Source organism: Sminthopsis crassicaudata, chromosome 2, assembly GCF_048593235.1.
Source record: "Sminthopsis crassicaudata isolate SCR6 chromosome 2, ASM4859323v1, whole genome shotgun sequence".
NCBI lineage: Eukaryota > Metazoa > Chordata > Mammalia > Dasyuromorphia > Dasyuridae > Sminthopsis > Sminthopsis crassicaudata.
In genome coordinates, this window is record NC_133618.1 from 408,725,398 (window position 1) to 408,747,556 (window position 22,159).

Below are 22,159 nucleotides of genomic sequence, written 5' to 3' on the forward strand. Positions count from 1 at the left end.
GTGTCAAGAGAAACAAGGTAATTATTAAGGTACATGAGGATGGTCAGAATGTCATCCTGATCACTGATACTTTGTGGTGTTACCAGAACTCCTCATATCATTATAATTATATTATCATGTATGCAAATATGTGCTTCTAGCATCAAAAAAACTGATCTATTTAAAAGAGTTTAACTTAAATGTAATCATTTAATTAGCCAGCTTATTTCAAGTCTGCTATTAGAATATGGAATATCTGACTGGAGGGCCATTGTATATTTAACTTGAATTAAAATTTAACAAATATCAAGTCAGACTTAGTGTTTAATTACAATTGGATAGTTTGAAAGTAAATGAAAATTTATTGTATTATTCATTAAAGCTAAAATATAAATTATATTGTCACATTTGTGAAAGGTTATACTTCATCATTATATTGTACTTTCTAGAGACTTAATTACATTAACTGTTATTCTTAAACTGCTTCCAAGATAGTTGCTCTTATAATACAAAATCAAAGAACAATCCACCAAATATTTTGCAGATATTACCTTTTAAGAAGAAAATTTCAAAGAGTATACTGTTGTTTGTGTATCCAATAAGAAAGCAAACAGGTGCCCTACTATAAATTGCCTTTTTCTTGATATCAAACTAAATTCAGAAAATTAATGTAAGTGCTGACAATTAATTTTACAGTTTTTTTGTTGCTTCTTTCAAAAAGCTTATGTAATTTAAATCTAATGTCATGTGGATATTTTTCTAGCAGGAGTACTTCATCACATGCATGTTATGAGTTTGTTTGTTTGTTTGTTTGTTTTTAAAGAAACTATAACTTTCTCCCAATAGGTTAGAGATTAGACATAAAAGATCAAGAGGTCAAACAGTGCCTTAGTAGAGACTTTTCTTAATAACCACAACTTTGTCAAGAAATTAATTTGGGCTCATTGTTCTATAGATATCAAAAGTTTCATTTTTAAACTAATTTCAAAGTTAACTGTTGCTATAATTTTTGTAAAAATCACATGCAGGTAAATTCTTGATGACTTTTTTTTATATTTGCAGTTTATCATACACTATAATGGAGGGAATAGAATGCTAATTGTTGTTTTAGTTATTTCTGAGTCAAAGAAAATTATTTTGAGCATACACAAATTTATTTTTCAGAAGGGAGAAAAAAAAAAAAAAAGCAAAATCCTCAGGGCCACGCTGAATATTGTTTAATATTTGTGAGTTCATAGCTTCATAAATAGGCCTTATACTCACTAGTTTTTTAAGTCAGTAATTAATTAAATTCTAATGATTATATCTAGCTTATGTTTGATGTCTCGTGTTTCCCTTCTTTTGCCCCTGCAGTTAGAATGTCAGAAAAAAGATATTCAGGAGTATCAAAGACAGTTTTCAAAAGCAAAACTTCAAAAGAGATTATTTTTTAGTCAGAAAAAATCGAAATAATTTAAGTGGTTGAAAGGCAGCTTTGGGATTTGGAGGGGGTTTTTTTGTTTTAGTTTTTTAGTTTTTTAAGGAGGATATTTTTGTCTTTTATGGGGGAAAAAACAAAACAGTTCCAAAAAGAAATCATCTTATCCTATGTGATGAAAAAAATTTGAATTAATTAAAGAATATAGGGCCCGAGTAAATAAGTTGAATTTATTATGCTAAGTCAAGTAATAGCTGAATTTTCAATAAATATATTTATTTTAGAGAAGCTAAATAAATTTTAATAAATATGCACAAAAGCTTCAAATGTAAAACAATTCACTGTATAGATAAGAACATTACACTCATGTTTTCTATTTAGGAAACGATGTCAATCAAATAAACTATTATTAAATTGATTCTTGATAATGATTGAAATTTATTTCAACATCTCACCAGACTAAAAATAAAACACACAAGCAAGGTATATACTCTGTCTAAAAAACAATCCCCATCAAACATACCTACAACGATCTGAAACTCTTGGATACAGGATAAGGCAAACCACATTCCCTCTTAAGAAGACTACCATAAAGAAACCACCAATACTGTAAATAAATGATAATCATCCCACTGCACTAGTGACTGATGTAAGATGGATAACTTTCTTCTTTGTCCTTTTGCCGTCCCCCCCCCCCAGCCCAATTCCAAATAAATAAAGCTTTTCTAACCTCTCTTTTCTGATACCAAAGCTCCTTCTCTGGTACCGAACCAGATGCTTAATTCTGAAACTAAAACTTTTTCTCTAACGAGAAAGCTCCCGTGTCTAATTAAAACACTAGGCCTCCTTTTGTGATTCTGTTCATAATTGTACCTTTTAAACCATAACTCAGCCTTAATGTAGACTGTTTGACACTCGCGTGTTGGGAAACTTAAAGAAATGCAGCTTATGCACCTTTAAGACCACAAGCTCTCTCATGCTGCCTGGCTTCCTGCCAATCGTGGAGCTGAAGGATTTTTTTTCCCTTGAATATCCCCGAACAATTGAGGCTCCCAGGCCTCCCCCATCTCAACTTGCAGAGAAGAACCTAATGCCTGCCCTCATCTCCGGGTGTCTTTCTGTCATTCTCTTCAAAACCGGAAGGAGAACTAGGATCACACGGACCTCAGTTCCCCCTCGGAAGAACCCCTGCTTTGCTCCCCAACTATGCCCAGGCTGGGTCAGAGAAAGTTCAACCCTTTCGTTCCCCCCGCTGCCCTAGTTCGGCAACTAATGGCACCTAATTAAGAGGTTGAGACGCGCTTTCTGGGGAGGGGCTCTGGACATCCCTAGAGACTGACGCCCCCCTCATCACCTGCACCTGGCATTTGCCCCTCAAGCTGCCACAGCCCTCCTCCCCCACTCCCGCAGGTGGGATACTCGGAGTGGCCGCAGGTGGCCCCGCCCCTAGCTCGCTAGCTTTCTCCCCCGATTGCGGGGTAAGGAAGCCGAGAAGTGGCGACGGAACATAGGGCTGGAAAGTTCAAGTCCTTAGGTATCTACCTTTGTGACCTTTCTGAAGGGAAAGACCTGGATCCCTGACGAAAGAGAAAGAAGCAGGTTACTTACTCCCTCTTGCCTCTCTTTGCTAAGTATAAATTGCTCCCCGGTGCAAAATTTAACCAGAAATCTCCTAATCATCACCATCATCTCCATCCCTCCATCCTCTCCTCCAACCACGGCTTCCTACTGTTCAGCCCAAAACCTCGTCAAGGAGCAGGCGGCGGTTTAGCAGTGAGGCTTGCGGTATAGAGAGGGGGACTGCATCAAAAAATTAAGAAGCCAACTTACCTGTTTAGTCATGGAGTCAATAAGGCGGACGTAAAAATCCTGCTCTGTTCTTATACCTGAAACAAACCCAAAAAGAGGAATGGGGGAGTGGGGGAAGCGGGTCGGGAAGAGACAGAAGTAAGTTTGTTTGTTTATAAATTTATACTTTTTAACTCAAAAAAGGGGGTATGAATTATTCTGAATGGTTTGAGACCTTTCCTTAACCTTTCCCTCATTGAGAGTTTGGGCATGAAGTCCCTCTGTTGCCTCCCCCAAACCCAAGACTGTTCATCCTCACTCCTTTCCACTGATTCCCCCTAGGAAACCAAGGCGTCGTAGACCTGGTACCAAGAAAGAGTGTTGAAAGATAGTCCCCATAGGACTTTAAAACCAGAGTTCCAGGCCCTGGACTATCAGAGGTGGGCTGGAGACCTGAGGAGCTACTGGACCCGGCAGCTACAGAGCTTGGTCCCCAAGCTGGAATCCCTTTTTGGATTTAGGGGGGGGATAGAGCGCCCCAGGGTGTGAGGAAGGGAAGGGAAGTGTGGCCCAGAGGGAGTGATAAACCAGGACCCTTCGGGACCTCGGTAATCTTTTAGTTGAACTGCTCCAGAGAAAATGCTCTCATTGACCAGGATGGTTGGAGGGAATTAGAGGCTGGCTGCAGACTGCCAGCTCTACCTGCTTACTTAAGCTCCCTGGAGCTAGGTAAAAAGACCTAGGGATGAATGGAGGTGGAGTGGAGGAGAAAGGGCCAGTTTAGGAAACTAGAATAGAAAAGAAAGCCAAATGGATGAACCTGCTGGATGGTTGGGACTTTCTCTGGCCAACTACCCTACTCCTGGGGCTCCCAGGCTCCAAGGGGTTCCTGACCTGAATATGAAACCTTGGGAAGGGGGTGGAAGAGAATGACAGGAGGGAGGGAGGATGCCCGGAACGTGCTAAGGGCCTCACCGTTGCTGTAGAGGAGCTGGAGTCGGTAATGGATCCCATTATTGGTCTTTTCGCTGTTGGCTTCCTAGATTTCCACAAGACGCACAAACAGGGGGAAAAAATTGGGGTTGGGGGTGAGAGACCACAACTAAGAACATTTGCCTAACTCCAGGACGCTTGATGTATTTTTTTCCTCTCTTAGGTAAACCCGGGAGAAGGTATCAAGAGATACCCGAGGGGAACTGGAGGAAGGGAAGCAGAGGTACAAACACAAGGTCTCCACACTTTCAGCCTCCACCATCTTCAGCTTTTCTTCTACCTTTCAAAACTGGGTAAAGGTCTCAAATGATGAGCCTCGAGGGCACAAAATTATCCTACTCAGAAGCTGGAAATGAAAGAGGACTTCCTAAAATAGTTCATTTCTTTCCTTTTCCCTTTTTCTCGGGCTATTTGGACAGTTTCAGAACTGGCCAGTATTGGGAGGCAGAGGATACACTAGGTGACATCGCCTTTTAACAGGACATAGCGTTCCTCAGTTTGGAGTAAGTGATGGATAACTTTGTTGAAAGGAACGCTGAACTAAATTACCGGGACTTGAAATTTCGGATAGGAACAGTGTCATACTTTGTGGGCCTTACTCTGTAATGCAATGAGTGATTGAATATAACCTCCGATGGCTCCTGGACTGGGGCTTCTGGAACCGAAGGAGGCGCTCCCTCCGGCACCGGGATAAGGGATGCGGCAGGAAAAGGACTAACGCAACCAGTCGGGCTGGGTATGCGACTCTGCGCCCCACTTACTTTTTCCTTCTCCACGAACCCCACAAAAGCGGTTCTCTCGATCTCCACGGGTTGCCCCTGTCTGTCATAGAGGGCCAGGACAAAGTGGAAGAAGTTGGATTTCCTCAGATTGGAGGGCGGCTGCTTCTCAAAGTGAGCCCGGGCCAGCCCCACCCCACTGTGGCCAAAGAGACCGAGAGATTAGAGAACGAAGCCAAGTCTGACACAACCGCAATCTTCACCCACAGCCCACTAGAAAATTGTCCCCCAACATTCATATGATGACATGCCCAAGTGAGTACCCCGCAACCTACCCCACTTTTACCCTTAGGGAAGAAATAAGTACCGACATCCCTAAAACAGTTTCCCTCTTCCAAAACCTAGGGCTGACTGCAAAAGGAGTTTCCCTCCGCCCTGAATTTATCTTGGGGAGTTCGGCATTATTTTTTTGGCTACAGGTTTTCTCCCGGCTCAGAAATCTTTCCTGAACTCGTCAAAGGTGAATGAAAGGTGTGTGTGTGTATACATGTTTGTAATGAAAAGTTATTTAAAAACTCTTCTTTCAATGGAAATCGGGATAGAAAAAGAAGTAAAAGTGGAAGGCTTATGTCAAGCTTTATGGAACACATCTCAAATTGTGGGTAAGATTGGAAGTTTAAATATATGTCTCTATCCTCTTTCGACTCTACATTCATTCCATTTCTCTCTCTAATGGAAGATGGGAATGGATGAAGAGAAAGGTAGACTTCACCAACATCAGATCTCCGATCAGTCTACCTTTTGACAGATATCCCTGGTAATATCCAATTGTGCTCCCCCCCCCCATTCTGATTTTCTGGAGCCATCAAGGAACACAAATTAAATGGTTCCAAAAATAGACCCCCAGAAAGTTACAGGATTTGGAAAGTGACTGTGGAGCCCTAGTACTGCTGTCCTGCCAAAGTTTATTCCACTGCAATACACACACACACACACACATTCCTGAAGTAATAAAATTTCAGATTCCTTCAGGAACACCTAGACATAAGCAAAAGGTTCCTGTGTAGTAGACCCTAAAAGATATGGGAGAGTGCATTCTGTATCTCTAGCTTCACCTCGTTCACCCCACCTCCCCATACATAAACAAATATACTTTCGTTTCCTGTTCTATTTACCTTGATTACTCATACTCTCACTGAGCTTCTCTAGATCCTCTCTTATTCATCTACTCCTCTTAGATAATGGGAACAGCTTTGTAAGACAAAGTTCCCAGGACTAGGCATAACTACCTTTTGCCATCTCCTCCTTCCCCTCCTTCTCCCTCCCCTCCACCCTTGCACTCTGCTTAGGCCTGCCAGGTCCTTCCGAGCTAGGCTGGGGGCCTTAAAAAGAAAGAAAGAAAGATAAAGAAAGAGGAAAAAAATGAAAAATGAGAAAAAGGGAAAGGCAGGCCACTTCTCACTTGAGACCAACATCCCAAAGAAAGGACATGGAGAAACTTCGGTTGTGTTTCAGCTATGTTTGGGTCCCAGCCTGCAAGCATTGCTTCCCATCCCTCTGAGCTGGGGGTGGGAATAGGAAGAGGGGACCAGAATGATTTGAAAGAGAACAGTTCGAGACTGTCAAAATTCAAATTAGGAGCTGGTACTGTCCAGAATGGGGGGGGGGGAGAGGAAGGAAAGAATGGAATGAAGGAAGGAAGTAGGGAGGGAGAAAAGAAAGGAAACTGGAAAAGAAAATAGATGGAAAGAAGGGAAGGAAATTAAGAAACAGAAAAAAATGGAAAATGTGAAAAGGGGAAGCAAGACAGGAAAAGGGAAGGAAAAAGAAGAAAGAGCAAGGGGAAGAAAGATAGCAAAAAGAGTAGAAAAAAGACAAAAAAGGGAGAAAGAGAGAGAAAGAAAGAGAAAGAACAAGAGAAAGAACAAGAGAAAGAAAGAAAGAAAGAAAGAAAGAAAGAAAGAAAGAAAGAAAGAAAGAAAGAAAGAAAGAAAGAAAGAAAGAAAGAAAGAAAGAAAGAAAGAAAGAAAGAAAGAAAGAAAGAAAGAAAGAAAGAAAGAGAAACCAGGCATCTCACATTCTGGTGAAATTTCTCTTAGATACCAAAGCAAAATAAAAACAGAGGTAGAGGGGCAAAGTGCCCGAATTGGACCCTTCGGAGAAGCTATCATCTTGCCCACCACAGAACAGCGAGATAAACTACGCCGGAGGGAAAGGGGAGAGGAAAGAAAGCCACGGATGCTGCTGCAAAAGCCTCTACCTACCTCTGAGCGGCTGTGTTTGCATCCAGGACCCCGGCTCCCTGCATCCACGTCCGCACAGCGTTCATTCCACTGCCTAGCGGTTCTTCCTTCATACTGCTTCCACTCCTTTGGATGCTTTCCTGGATCCCAAACATGAAAACAATCTTTTTTGGGGGAAAATCTCCTCTCCCGTCAGAAAAAAAAAAATAATAATAATAAGGGGGAGGGGAAGAAAAAAAAAAAAAAGAAAGAAAGAAAATCGCCGGCCAGAGATTTTTTTTTTTTTTCTGAGAAGATGAACTCACACCGGATCAAGGCGAGTTGAAAGCAAATTTTAAATTAAAAAATATATGTATAATACAACAACAGCAATAACGAAAAAAAAAAAAAAAGAAGAAGAAGAAGAAGAAGGAAAAATTCCAACGAAAATGCAAAGAAAAAAAAAAAACCGAGATGTACGTTTGATTGTTGGGGATGTTGTTGTTGGGTCGGTTGGTTTTGGTTAGGAGTGAATTTTTTGGTTTTTTGATTTGTTTGTTTGTTTTGCTTTTTTTGTAGTGATCACAAGACGGTGGAGCACTTGAGGGGCTGGAGTTTCCTTTTGTAGAGGTACCCTTCACTTGAAGAAGCAGGCAAAAAAAAAAAAAAAAAAAAAAACCTCTGATGGCAGTTTAAGAAACAATAGGCTGAACTGGAGCTGCTGCAGGCTTGGCTACATCAAGTGTCATTTTCCACAGACAACAGGCAAGTTTTTTTCTCTCTCTCTCTTTTCTTTTTTTTTTTCCTCTCCTCTCCCAACCAAAGATCTTTCTCTCCTTTCAAAGCGTGAGGATAAGGAGGACGCCGGTTGCTAGAGACAGCGAGAGACACCAGAGAAAGAGAAAAAGAAGGATAGAGAAAGGGGGAGGGAAGAAGAGAGAGGGAGAAAGACAGAGAGGGAGAGAGGGAGAGAAAGGAAAGGAGAAAGAGAGAGAGAGAGAGAAAGAAAGAGAGGGGTGGACCCTGGTGGATGTAGATTCTGTTTTTTCCTTGCTAAAATAGAAGTGATTTGCAGTCTTTCCCTATGGAATCCAGTTTGACTCTCCCCAGAGCTAAACACAAGCACACTAACCCCAATGGGGAGGAGGCGTGGTTCCAGCTTCACAGAACCGCCTCTCTATTTGCATAGCGTCATCCTTCCGTCCAGTCATAGCCAATCGCAGCTTCTGGCTCAGCTTTGACGCCACGCCGGGTAACACCCCCCTCATTAACATCTCCTCTGGACCTCGGGGGAGATCTGCGAAAGTTGCACCCAAAGTGCCGAGCGAACCGCGCTGGCTGCTAGGCCGGTGACCGCAAGCGGGAGGGGGTGGGGACGAAGGCAGTGCAGCGAGGTGGGGATGGGGGGGTAAGGGAGTGAAGCAGGGAGGGTTACGGGAGGGGGTTCAGGGAGGAGAAGGGTATAATTACAACACTGTTTCCTTTGCCATGGAGAAGCCCATCAGGGCCATTAGCTAAAATACGCTTAATATGCACAGTCCCCTCTCTTCTCGCCCACCCCTCGCGATGTAACGGTGAAGACTCGCTCGGAGGCGGAGAAACTGCATCTTTCTTCGGTGGGTGCTGGTTTGTGCTTTGGCTGTGCCGGGGGATCGGGAGCAAAGTAAACAGGAGCATAGAGCGCAAGCCTGCCTGCTGGCCTGCCTGCCCTTCCTGAAGTTGACTATGCGCACCCCTCGTGCTCCCTCTTCCCTTCCCTCTCCCCTTGTCCTCTCTCTGGTGGTGGCGGTGGTGATGGGGGTATTCTCGTTTGGGGAGGATGGAGCAAAGGAGAAGAGGGACTGAAGCAGGGGGATCCACGGTGGGGCCGGGATGGGGCTTGGTGAGTCAAACCTCCCTCTCTCCCTTCTGGAAGCTGAATGCTCTGGGAAATAAAACTCTTCTATTTAAGCAAATTCTGGGAGTGATGAATGTACTGTGGTTAGACCGTATTAGGAGCCGTGGAGGCTGCTTCCTTTAAACATGGTAAAGAAAGCCGCCTGCTCTCCAGTCCTACGGTCACGTTTTTCGGGCTCTTGGCCTCCGGCGTGTTTCACACATCTAACTCTAGCGCCCGCACACACACACACACACACACACACACACACACACACACACACTCACACACTCTCACACACACACACTCACACACACACTCACACACACTCACACACACACACACACTCACACACACTCACACACACTCACACACACTTCTGTTGAGCAATCTCCAGCGTTTATGAATCATGAAATGCTGAAGAGAGTTTATTTTTTCGGGTCCATTCCCACCCTCTCCTCTGCCCGCTCCCTGCTCCTCCCCTCCCTCTTCCCCCCCTCCCTAGCACTCCCCACTCCAGTTAACTGTTCTGGAGTATAACAACCACAACAATGAGCCTTCATTGTTTGTTTATTTGGTGGATGGATTCTCGCCCCCCCCTTCCATTCTTAAAAGAGAAAAATAAACAAACCCACGCCAGCTCCTGCTCCTGCCATATGTCAAAAAGAGCGTGAGGTTCATTGTCTCCTAAATGAGTCTCCCGAATGTATGGGACTGGTAAGTAGAATGAGAAAAGTATTAGTGCAGTAAGATGCTTTATTCCCCTGTAATGTTCTCCATGATTTCTGTTAGTTGTATATAATCACTAATATGCCACTCAAATCCTCCCTCACCCTAATGCCTCCTTGACCTCTGGAGGTGACCCTGAATTTTCAAAGTATGTTGTGCCACCAGAGCACAGTTTCTGCAGGTTCCATTAAACTGGACAGGCTTCCAGTTGGACCATGTGGCAAGGGACTGCACGTCTGTTCTCTCATGACCAGCCTAGAAGGGTGGTCACCAATTAAGGATTGCTCTTGGTCTCTAATTTGAAGACATTCTACTTAAAGTTACCTTAGTCATGTTAAAAATCTTTTGTTGGTGGAGGTGGTAACCACACTAGCGAAATCACAGATATGGAGGGAAATATTTAAAAAGTAACTTCAAATGAACAATGAAGACTTACAAGAGTTTCATTACTTCTTCAGAAATAATTCTATCCCTTGCTGGCTTCTGGAGAAAAAAATGAGGGATCTGAAATCCAAGTTCACTTCCTTTTTCTGGAAACCCACGAAGGGGAGAGTTTGAAGGCGTAAGAATCTCATACGTCAAAGAGCTGTAGTTACTTTCGTATGCACACACCTTCCATCAATCAAAGTCAATGGTATTTGAGATTCACAATGGTCCAAGAATTCATCATCCCATGGCCAAACTCAAAATAAGCTCATCTGAATGTAACTATGCTAACTATGTAACTGAATTTAACAATACAAAGTCAATAGTTGTGTTAAGATTCTTTTCTGCTTCATTGCACCTGTAATAGCTTGCATTCTATAACCCAGGTATACCAGCCAACATGATGAGGCATCAGAATAGAACTTTATTAAAGGACTTATATTGGATAGAAAATGTCCAGAAAAAAAAAAAAAAAGATCTAAGGAGACTGAATATAAATCAACATATGCTATGTTAATTTCTTATTTCTGGGTTTTTGTTTTTGTTTTTTTTTTAATCTCTCCCATGGTTTTCCCCTTTTGCTCTGATTTTTCTCTCCCAACATGATTCATAAAGGAATGAGTATTAAAAATAAATAAGCTTGCTACAATTTAAAAAAAGAATTTTTATACATATTTAGAAGTATTGAGCAGTTCTCTCTCTTTTTCTCTCTGTACATCTCCTTTTTTCTTCCTTTTCTCTCTTCCATCTCTGTGTCTCCTTTTCTCTCTGTCTCTGTGTCTCTTTCCCTCTCTCTTTCTTCTCCTCTCATGCCCCAGGGGAATCCTAGAGCAGAGTTTGGGAATACTTATCCAGCTTGAGAGGAGGGGCATACCCCTCCCCCCTCCTTATTGTATTACCTAGACCAGAGTTTTCAGATCCACCTGAGACCCTGGGAAACAGGAATGTATGGGGAATAATTGCTCCCAGGAGCTGTTTCAATGTACAGTACCCATTGTCTTGACTTTTAGTTGCTGATGTCCTAACTGCAGGCAAACATTGACCTGGGTCTCTTTACTGCACAGCTCCCAGGGCTCTGGACTATCTAGGCTTCCTTTTCCTCTCCAGGCTGTAACCATACCAAGAACTGGCTAGGGCATTGTTTTTCTTTCTCAGCTGGAGTCTCAGAAGAGACATCTTGCTGAGGCTGAATGATTAACACTAGGGGAAAGGAGCCACTCCAGGAGAAAAGACTCAAAGGTTCTAAGCCCTTGCCAGATCCCTAGGATAAGCAACAAGAACAGGACTGAAACTCAGAGTCAGACAGCATGCCAAAATCTTGGGAGAAGAACAATCTTGAAGGAGGCGGGCAGCAGAGAATATCCCTTTTGTTTCTCAATTCAATTCAGTATTTATTTCTTAAGCAGAACTTGGGGTTGAGGATACAAAGAAAAAAGCAGTTTCTATTCTCAAGAACCTTACATTCTATTGGCTCTCAAGAGATCTCCAGCGATCTAGAAGAGAGAAAAAAGCAAGATATATATAGTCTTTACCACACTAGTCCCCTTTACTTCAGTCTATCCATGTAAATTTAAGAGATAAACATGGAGGTAATTATTTGCATAATTTTAGGAGAGAGTAATTTTCTTACTTTGTAATAGAAATTCCTGAAAAAAATTTTTTTTAATACAGAAAAAGCTTACAAGAGTAAGCTTTCCCCCCCCCGCCCCCTATCAGAGAAGACTTGACTTCCAGATTTACTCACAGCTTTGCTTCTGGGTGTCCTTGTGCCTTTAACCTGGATTGCTTCTCCCCACAATAAGTATCTAAGGGGGATTCAAAAAAGACAGAAAACTGAAAGTGTTTCTATGATAGACTTTAATCTCAAAGAACTTTAAATATTTCTTTGTTTACTGGGAATTTTAACAGGTTATTGAACTACCAACTGCAGCTTTATTGTAATAATTATAATAAATATGGTTGAAAGTTATTAATTGTATTTTACTTGTTTGGTTAGTAATGATAACTCATTTGCATGATGTTTTAAGGTTTACCAAGTATTTTCCTTATACACAAATTATCTGTGAAATATGTTATTCAAGTATATTTGACCAAGAAGGAAACTGAGACTCTTAGAATTGAACTGATTTGCCAGCCAGTAAGAATCTGAGATTTTGAACCTATGTTTGAACCCTAGTCTTTCTAACTTCAAGTCCCATGTTCCATCTTAGCGTTCAGATCCTATTTCTGACACAATCTCTTAGTGCTCTTCAGGCAACTGTCTAAAACTATAAATTGCAAACTAGTTTCTGATTTGCTTTAGTAAAATTAATTTCTAAATTTTAAAGTATAATTGGTACTTTTATAATACATGAAAGATGTTATATGCTAAATATATATGTATATGTGTGTATGTACACATTCATACATATACAGATATACATACACAAGAAATATATAACAAGAAAAAAAGATGAAACAGTTATATAGGGTGAGACCTATGAGTTGCCCAAATATTATCATAATACCCATAGAATGTTAGAAATTATAGAGAAGGTTTCTAGCAATGCTGGAGAGATCTTTTAATGAGGATTTATGAAAATATTTGTCCAAGAATCACACAGAATGAGAAGATATGGATAAGTTTCAGTCTGCACTGATGCGGAGAGCATCCATAAAATGAAATTACTGATATTTACTATGCCTACATGAATGTATGATATATATATGTATATTGAGAATATTTTATCTATGACAATAAGAGGGGGAGAAAGGGAGAAAGAGAGGGGAGAGAGGGAGGAAGGGAGAAAAGAAGAGAGAGAGAGGAAGGAAGGACAGGGGGGGGGGGAGGGAGGACGACCTGAGTAAGTCAGTATGTAGGAAAGGCCTGATCTCTGATAAATTGTGAGTCTTCCCTTTGGAGTTTCTTCAGAAGTTATAGGTAAATTAGCACTTCCCCCACAACTGACACATACAATAGCCCAGAATTCTCTGGGGATGACTGAGCAAAGTAGAACTGAGCTGAGCAGAGCTGGCCTGCCTTGTTGAGTTGTGAGAGTATTCCCAGGTCACCAGTACCCTGGAGGAAACTGGTCACCTTCCCTCAGGGAAGCACTATTTTGAAATAATCAGTCTCTACCTCCTTCCAAACTATATACCTTATGTTAAATTGCCTTTATTTCACACTTCCACCAGATTGGCCTCTCAGCCACTTTATAAGCCACTTTATAATACCTAACCTTAATAGTAAGTAAATAAAGTTGGACAGAAACAAACAAAAATGTTCTGCTGAAGGGAAGAATCCCTTTACTTACCTATTCCTGCCCATCCAAAGGCCAGCTTTTTTAACCAAAAACCTTCACTTATTATTTTTATTCCTATTGAGATTTCAGCAGTGAAAATCAATTCCATAGTGAATCCTATTCTCTTTTCCTTATTCCAGAAGAGAGTGTGTATAGAGTGAAATGTAATGTTAGGAGTATGTTTCTGGGGAATGAGTAGTTTTGGAGAATTGAGAATGACAAAGGAAATATTTTGGGTGAGGTAACGATCCTTTCTTTAAGGCTTAAAGGGAATCGGAGCAAGAGAAAGAAAGAAAAGGAAGAGGGAAAAAGTAGGCAGATCGGGATTTCTGGGACTGAGGAAGAAAAGGAAATACACCAAGACCCAACCCATCAATCTAGAGCTATCCAAAGTCTATATGAAAATAATATTCATAAGAGGGAGAAGAAATTAAGCAACCAAGGGACAGAATCGCTTTGCTTATGTTCCTCTAATCTAGAAGAGAGGAGGGAAAGGAGAAAGTGAGGACTGTGACTGGGAAAGTGATCTGAATAAGAGTGGAAAGAAGCCAGTCAACAACTATAGGACTGTGAAATGGTCCCCCGGGGCGGGGAGGCGGGGAATGGCTAGGGATTCTAGGTGCCACGCCTTTTCTCGGACCCTGGGGGATGCGGGGCAGTTTCACTGGCTGCTTCTCAACTACTAGCAGGATTTTCCCCGAGGCTCTATGTCTAGTGAGCGATGAACTTAAATCCGACACTGGGCTCCTGGAAGTGCCCGCAGTCCAGAAACCCGAAAGCGCTTATGGCGGGAACCAGAGCTAGGTGCCTAAGCAAATCTAGGATGAGTTGTCGGAGTCTTTCGGAACTTCTCCCAGGAGCAGACAGAGTGCCTTGGAGCGTCTTTCCCTAAGGAAAAGAAAAAGAAACGAAGCTCCCACGATAGGACAAATTCAAATCATCACTTATAGCATCCTCTAAGACGTCCAAATTCCGAAGAGAATTTTAAAGACGAGAAATGGTAGCCTCTTCTCTACCCGACTTCCACCAACAGGGGATATTAACCCATAAAACTACTGCTGGTCCGAGCTATTAACTCCCCAGGGAAAGAGGCCTCGATTCATCTCGGGACCCCTCATCCCAAGCCATCTTTCCCACCCTGGAGCATTCCATGAAATATTTGGAAGCAAACACAATCGTTCACATTCATAATTCATCACGGAGACCCGGTTTCAAGAGACTTTAGTCCCTAGAACACCGCTCCTAATCCTCTCTCCCAGGATTTGCACATAAGTCTTAGAAATTCAGATATCGATCGGCCTCTAGCTTCCTGAACTCAAACCCCAGCCTCAAGAACTTAAAAAGGAATTCCTCTTAAGTGTTCCTTTCCGATTCCCCAACTTCTACCTTCAACTGTTAGACGTTTCAACCCAAAAAGTAAAATGTTTTTGTTTGTTTTATAAAACCAGCTGTGTGGGTTCTAGCAAGTTATTTTACATCTTGGTGGGCCCCAGTTTTCTCATATACAAAGTGAGGGGACTAAATAAGCTGATTTCTAAAATTTATTCCAGCTTTAATATTCTGTGATTCTAAATATGTCTGATTTTTTTCCTTCCGGTTTTCCCTGGGATTAAGAGTCTGGAAAGGAGAAAACTGGGGAAAATAATTCTCAGAGTTTACTTTTTTCTCTCAAGAAGTGGTCCCCAAAGTAGGTTAATTTGTTGCGTTTTTCTGAAACAAAGTGGCTGGCTACCTGCAGTCCCTCTCAACCCTCCCTTTTCCGCTTTCATCCATCCCAAATCCTGTGAGTGCGCTCAATCTAATCCCTTTAGATGGGACTACTTCAAACTTCTGGGTAGAAGGTATCTTTTTCTCTAACTACAGGAAACCAAACCCTTCGCTCAACCAAAACCGGCCGAAACAGAGAAGTTTTTCTGGACTTGCAAAGGTGGCAAAGCAAAGGTTTGGGGTAATAAGCATTATTTTTAAAAGTGCAAACTAACGGTCTTGCAACAGCGCCGCTATTCCTTTGATAGAAAAAAGAATGAATCATGGTTTTGAATATAAGATGGGAAGGGGGTTATGATACATTTATCACCTAGGTGAGGACAGCACCTAGCAGTTCCTAACAGAATCAAACTCTGCACCGCCCCATTCCACCCCACATCCCACCAAGCAAGCAACAAAGACGAGATAGTTATTCCATTCAGGAAAAGTGACTCACTGGAAGGGTGTAGATAATAAGATCGCTCTAGCGCAGGCAAGGTTTTGAGGTGAGAAAGTGAAGGGGACGGCTGGTGACCTCGGCCAGTAAAGACTGCGAGAGTGTTCAGACACAAAAAGTGTCGGGGACAAGAAATTGGAGTGGAGGAAAAAGTTGAAACGAAGGAGCAGCCCTCTGAGTTACTAAGAGCCCTAGAAGTGGAATCAAAAGATAGGGTTCCAGTCTGCCTTAGTTTCTTTATGAGCCTTGCAACCATAGATGGGTCAGTTTCTTCAACTCTGAAAGCTTCACTTTCCTCAATCTATAAAATGATAAAGTTAATGTCTATTGCCTCCTTCACAGAGCTGCTGTGAGTAAAAATCTATGTCAAGCAACCTATAGTCATATGTTGTATTATTATTTCAGAGAAGACAATATGGAATAAAGAATCTTATTTTCTAAGAGGGTATCTCACATTTACACGTATTCACAAATATGAGTAGGAGAATACAATTGTGTGTCCACATTTAGAAAATGTTCCCCCTTCTTGAATTAGTTTCCTAATGGGTAATTTGTTTATTTGCTTGAAATAAGCAAAGGAGAATTCTACAAGAGCACTACATTTAATTTGGGGGAAAGGTACATCTGTGTAAAGAACCTCCAGGCCCACACATTCTCTTTAGGGAAGGAATACGAGTATGGATGCTTTTGGGGAAAAAAGAAGGAAGGAAGGAAGGAAGGAAGGAAGGAAGGAAGGAAGGAAGGAAGGAAGGAAGGAAGGAAGGAAGGAAGGAAGGAAGGAAGGAAGGAAGGAAGGAAGGAAGGAAGGAAGGAAGGAAGGAAGGAAGGAAGAAGGGAGGGAGGGAGGGAGGGAGGGAGGGAGGGAGGGAGGGAGGGAGGGAAGGAGGAAGGGAGGGAGGGAGGGAGGGAAGGAGGAAGGGAGGGAGGGAGGGAGGGAAGGAGGAAGGGAGGGAGGGAGGGAGGGAGGGAGTGAGGAAGGAAAAAAAGAAAGAGAAAGCAGGAAAGAGAGGCCAAGTAAGGAGATATATCCAAATGAGTTTTTACAAAGCTCTGGTGACTTCGAGAGCGAGGAACAATAGCATGGTCTCTTAGCGTTTTACTTAAGTTAATGTTTTTGGTCTCAATAGCTCAGTTGCTCTGACCCAAACCAATAGCAAGAGGTCTTAGTTCTTGGGGCGCAGGGCATATAATCACCATAAAGAGCCCCGCCATTCGCCCACCCGCCACCCTCCCACCGGGCTTCGAGAGTCATTGTCAAGTGACCCTGCCGTCACGCAAAGCGTAGTCATTAGCGAGAGCGCTAATTGGATTTGTTTCCCGTGTCCTTATTTAGAAAGTGATTGTGTTTGCATTCGGAGTTGGACACCCTATGGGAATTAACCAGAAAAAGGGGGGCAGGTGGCACCCAGAGTCCTCCTAGGGTTGGGAGGCTGGAGGGCGAACCACAAAACAGTCCCACTAAGGCGACAAAAAAATCAAGGATATGGACAAGGAATAGAAAGAGGAGCCCAGCTAAGAATTGGGTCCATGGGCTAGAATAGATGTCCCGAATTTGTCTGTGAAGGTGCTATCTCCCCACACTAATTGAGTTTCAGACTTGAAAAGCGCTACATCACCTACAACATGAGGAGAAGCCAGGTCCCGGCTCTCGGGATGTAGGCATCGTGGAAGCTTACTAACAGGTCTGTCTTCGGCTACCTTCGTTCAGGGCTAAGCAAAATGAGTGGAAAGCTCAGAAAGTCCCGGGGATCTGAGCTAAATAAAGAAAGGTAGGCAATTATTAGCCTTTTAAACTCAATCGGAAGTAAAACGATTTACTGTACGAGGCGTCCTGTACATTAATTTTTAAAATGAAAAGAAATATTCAGATTTGAAGGAAACTAATGGGCCAAAGGCAAGGCACGCGAAGAGGGAATCCAGGAGAGACCAAGGATCGGGGCTGGCAAGGTGCTGCAAGGTCACGCTCTTCCTGGCCCCAGCCCAGCCTCGAGGAATGCAGGCGTAGCGAGAGGCGTCCGCTCGGCCAGGGGCAGCCGCCAGAACGGAGCCCGGAAGGCATAGGACTCGCCCCTCGCGCGGGCTCCGTAGTTTTCCCTTTCTAAAAGCCCCTTCTTTGCCTTTAATATATTATGCTGAATGTGCTTATAATCGTCCCTGCTGGACAGTTCCGGGCTATTAATTGTTCCTCCCGGACAGTTTCTGATTATTGATGCTATGCTTCTTAAAGGAAAGCTTTCTTGGGTAACTTGTTTGTTTATTTATTTATTTTCGGAATCGCAATTAAAACCGTGCCAGGCCACTGAAATGATCAGTCCCCAGAAACCTTCCTTCAGAGTCAGCTTTTCCAATCCAAAAACTTAAGTGGGGAAATGTGTGGAGGATCTTATTTGCGTAGAACCACAGCGACACCTCGTGGACTGTAGTAGCCCCCCACTCTCTTTGTGCCTTCCATTCTCCATCCCAGGCCTTGAAGGATTGCTACCAGTTATTTTGGCCTTTTATTCTCTGAGAATACTCTGTTAAAAGGGCTGAAATATTCCTCCAGATCAAAACAACGTTTAGTAAGATGAGTTGGTTGACACAATTTCAAGACTAATTGATAGGAAGCTCACAATTCTTGTACTTCGGAGTTGGCAGGTGATGGTGAGGATGAAGATGATAGCTAGCATTTACATAGAATTTGAGTTTTAAATGTTGATTTGATTTTCACAACAATTCTTTAAAGTAGGTGCTATTTTATCCTCATTTTACAAAGAAGAAACTGAGAGAGATAAAGAAGAAAAAGGGGGGAAACATTTGCCCAGGGTCACACAGCTAGTTAAGTATTTGAGGCAGATTTTGAACTCACGGCCTGACTCCAAGTCCTAAACTGTCCCCTGACTCACCTAGCCACATAATAATGAAAGTACTCTATGAATTTGTTCATTTATTTGAACATTTTATGTGATTACTAGGGATAATGGGGCTAGGCACTAGGATGAGATAAAAAAAAAATATGTAAAATGTTTCCACACAAAGCTGTTATTATTCTAATAGCTTCAATGGTATAAAAAGGGTCCTTACCTGAAAATCAGAAGACCTGAATTCTAATCCTGAAAAGGTCTAATTCCCCACATAATAACGCCATCTGATATTTATATAATATGTTTCAGTTTACAAAATGTTTTCCATAACAGAATGTCTTTTGATCTTCACCACACAGAAGGTAGTAGAAATATGGCTATCCCCATTTAGAAAGAAAGACTATTACCTAAATACCTTATCATGACATGGAAATAAATATATGTTCTCAAAAGCTATGCCAATAAGAAAAATAGATAGGGATTGGGTTTGCATCAGAAATACTTTCAGTAAGGAAATCATAGATCTTTGAAATATTGAACTATAGGTGAATAAATTGGATTTAACATATATAGATTAAGTGATTTGACTAAGATCACCCAGCTAGTGTATAGGACTGAAATTATTTTTTTCATCCAAATGCTCTTACCATTACATCAACTTGCTGGCCATCTTTTTCCAACCTAATCACTTCTTTAACTCACAATTATTTATCATTCTCCTTGCATCTGAGCTGTTTATATACCCCAGAGGCATGGTGCTACTTTTTCTTGAGGACACTAGATTCTGCTTCCGGGCTCTGAAGACCCTTAATTCAGTGCAGACTGATTCATCTTTCCTGATTAATGCAAGAATTTTCCTGATTTATGCAAGAATTCATACCCACTGGTGCATCCAGGGCCAGCCACAGTTATTTTTCTGCCTACTTACTGGAGACAAGTGATCCCTAGCCCAAAAAAAGGTCACCTTTAATATGTTTGTATTGTATTATACCTAATATTCAGTAGCTTTGGGCCAGCAATGGGGCATTTTTGACTTTCCTAGTAAAGCAGTTTCAATTACAATATTGGAGCTGGAATGAGATCTCAGAGAACATTTAACTCATCAGATCACAAATTTTGCATTGAGGAAACCCAGGCTAAAATTTAACAAAAAGTGGAGGGGAGGGAGGAAGGAAATGTGTATAGGGCACATTTCCAACTTTAATCTTCATTATTAAAATTTTCTTCACCACTTTCTTAAGTTCAGATAATAAATAAAACAATAAAGTCCTGATTTGTAACATTTGTTGATATCCATTATATAAATGCTCCCACTGGAAATGTAGCTTTCAAAAGCCTGTTTCAGAGAGTCTATAAGGTCAAAACTATTTTCATAATAATGTTGTATGATTATCAAAATACTTTACTCTTTTCCAACTTACTGTGTGAAGCTGGGTTTTCTTAACATTCTTTAATCTAAACAGCATATCACAATAGATTGAATGAAGAAGTAGATATGAAAACCCAGCTATTATCCATTAAGCCAGATATTAAAGAGATTTGTAAAAATATATAAAACTATGTCATTCTTTTCACTATTTTTTATTTTGGAAAATGTACTTCATTTTCATGAAAGATATTTTACATATTGATGTAGAATAGGTTTGTTATTGCCATATTAAATGAATTAATAAATATTTTAAACTATCAGTATCTATTTCTAATATGGTAAATATTGAAAGCTGAAACTGAGTCAACTTTTTTTTTTTTCTTTTCTTTTCTTTTCTTTTCTTTTTTTTTAGTTAAAGTTTGTGGATCTCTTTCAAGAAGTGATCAGTGGATTCTTTCCATTTCTACTTTACTCTCTGGTTCTAGAATAACAGAACAGTTTTTCTTGATAATTTCTTGATAGGTGATATCTGGGCTCTTTTTTTTTTTTTATCATGGCTTCCAGGTAGTTCAATAATTGTTAAACTATCTCTCCTCAATTTATTTTCCAGGTCAGTTGTTTTTCCAGTGAAATATTTCACATTTTATTCTATTTTTTTCATTGTTTTGATTTTGTTGTTGTTATTTCTTTATTTCTTGTTGCCTCAAGGAGTCATTTGCTTCTACTTTCTCAATTCTAATTTTTAAGGAATTATTTTCTTCAGTGAGTTTTTATAACTCCTATTACATTTGACCAATTCTACATTTTATTCTTCTTTTTCAATTTTCTTTTAAAAAACTTTTTAATAATAGCTTTTTAATTTTCAAAATACATGCAAAAGATAGTTTTCAACATTCACACTTGCAATTCTACTTTTTAAATAGTTACTTCAGTGAATTTTCTTTTTCCATGTTCTTTTTTTTTTTAATTTCTTCTCTTTGGTGAATTTTTGTATATATTTTTTCCATTTGGCTAATTCAGCTTTTTTTTTAAAGGTCTCTTCAGTGGAATTTTGTGCTTCTTTTACCACTTGGCATATTCTGGTTTTTAATGTGTTATTTTCTTCAGTATTTTTGTGCCCTGCTTACCAAGCTGTTGACTCTTGTTTTCATGATTTTTCTTGTATCACTTTCATCTCTTTTCTTAACTTTTCCTTTTACCCCTTTTATTTGATTAAGAAAAAATTGAGCTGGGGCAGCTTGGTGATACAGTGGATAGAGCACCAGCCCTAAAGATAGGAGGAGTTAAGTTTAAATCTGGCCTCAGACACTTACACTTCCTAGTTGTGTGACCCTGGTCACTTAACCCCAATTGTAACAGGAAAAAAAAATGAGCTCTTCCATGGCCTAAGTCCAATTCACATCTTTTCATTGAGGCTTTGTATGTGGCAGTTTTGACTTATTATTCTCTAGAACTGCTGAATCACTTCAAAACTTCACCAACATGGCATTAGTGCCCCAGTTTTTCCTTATCTACTCCAACATCCACCATTTTCCTTTTCTGACATACTAGAAATCTGATAACTGTGAGATACCTTAAGTTGTTTTAATTTGTATTTCTCTTAATAATAGTAATTTAGAGCATTTCTTTATATGACTATAGATGGCTTTGATTTCTTTGTCTGAAAAATGTCTGTTCATATCTTTTGACCATTATCAATACAATGACTTGCATTCTTATAAATTTGACTAATGTATCTATATATTTGAGAAATGAAGCCTTTGTCAGATATATTTATTGTAAGAATTATTTCCCAGATTTCTGCTTTCTTTCTATTCTTAGGTCTCTATATAATCTATATTGAGTTTGTTTGGGTAAAAAATTTTTTTAAAATTTAATATAATCAAAATTATCCATTTTATACTTTATAATATTCTCTATCTCTTTAGGTTCAAAATTCTTCCCTTATTCATAGATCTGACAAGTTCCATCCTTTATGTCTAAATCATTTACTCATTTTTATCTTACCTTGCTATACAGATGTTGGTCTACACCTAGTTTCTGCCATGTTGTTTTCCAGTTTTTCTAGCAGTTTTTATCCTAAAAGCTTAACTCTTTGGATTTCTTTTTGGTTATCTAACACTAAATTACTATGGTAATGTTACAATGTACTGTGTACCTAATTTATTCCTTGGATCCATCTCTATTTCTTTGTCAGTACCAGATTATTTTATAATACAGTTTGTGATCTGGTATAACTTTTTCTTCATTTTCTTCATTGATTCTCTTGGTGTTCTTAACCTTTTGTTCCTTCAGATGAATCTTATTAATATTT

General features: G+C 40.6%; 1 protein-coding gene across 5 annotated transcripts in view; it reads right to left on the bottom strand.

Annotated features, from left to right (window-relative positions):
* EBF1 (EBF transcription factor 1) overlaps positions 1–7,710 on the bottom strand; it is a 451,723-nt gene extending 444,013 nt beyond the window's left edge. For 4 of the 5 annotated variants that reach the window (XM_074291944.1, XM_074291943.1, XM_074291942.1 and 1 more), the window contains exons 1-4: positions 7,161–7,704; positions 4,939–5,095; positions 4,160–4,223; positions 3,227–3,282 (exon numbers count right to left, since the gene is read on the bottom strand). In XM_074291944.1, the coding sequence (XP_074148045.1) occupies positions 3,227–3,282; positions 4,160–4,223; positions 4,939–5,095; positions 7,161–7,294 (411 nt within the window). In that variant the 5' untranslated portion in view covers positions 7,295–7,704. Of the gene's footprint in view, positions 1–3,226; positions 3,283–4,159; positions 4,224–4,938; positions 5,096–7,160 lie in introns of all 5 variants that reach the window. The other variant, XM_074291945.1, reaches the window with a different exon arrangement.
* Between the last annotated feature and the right edge of the window lie 14,449 nt (positions 7,711–22,159).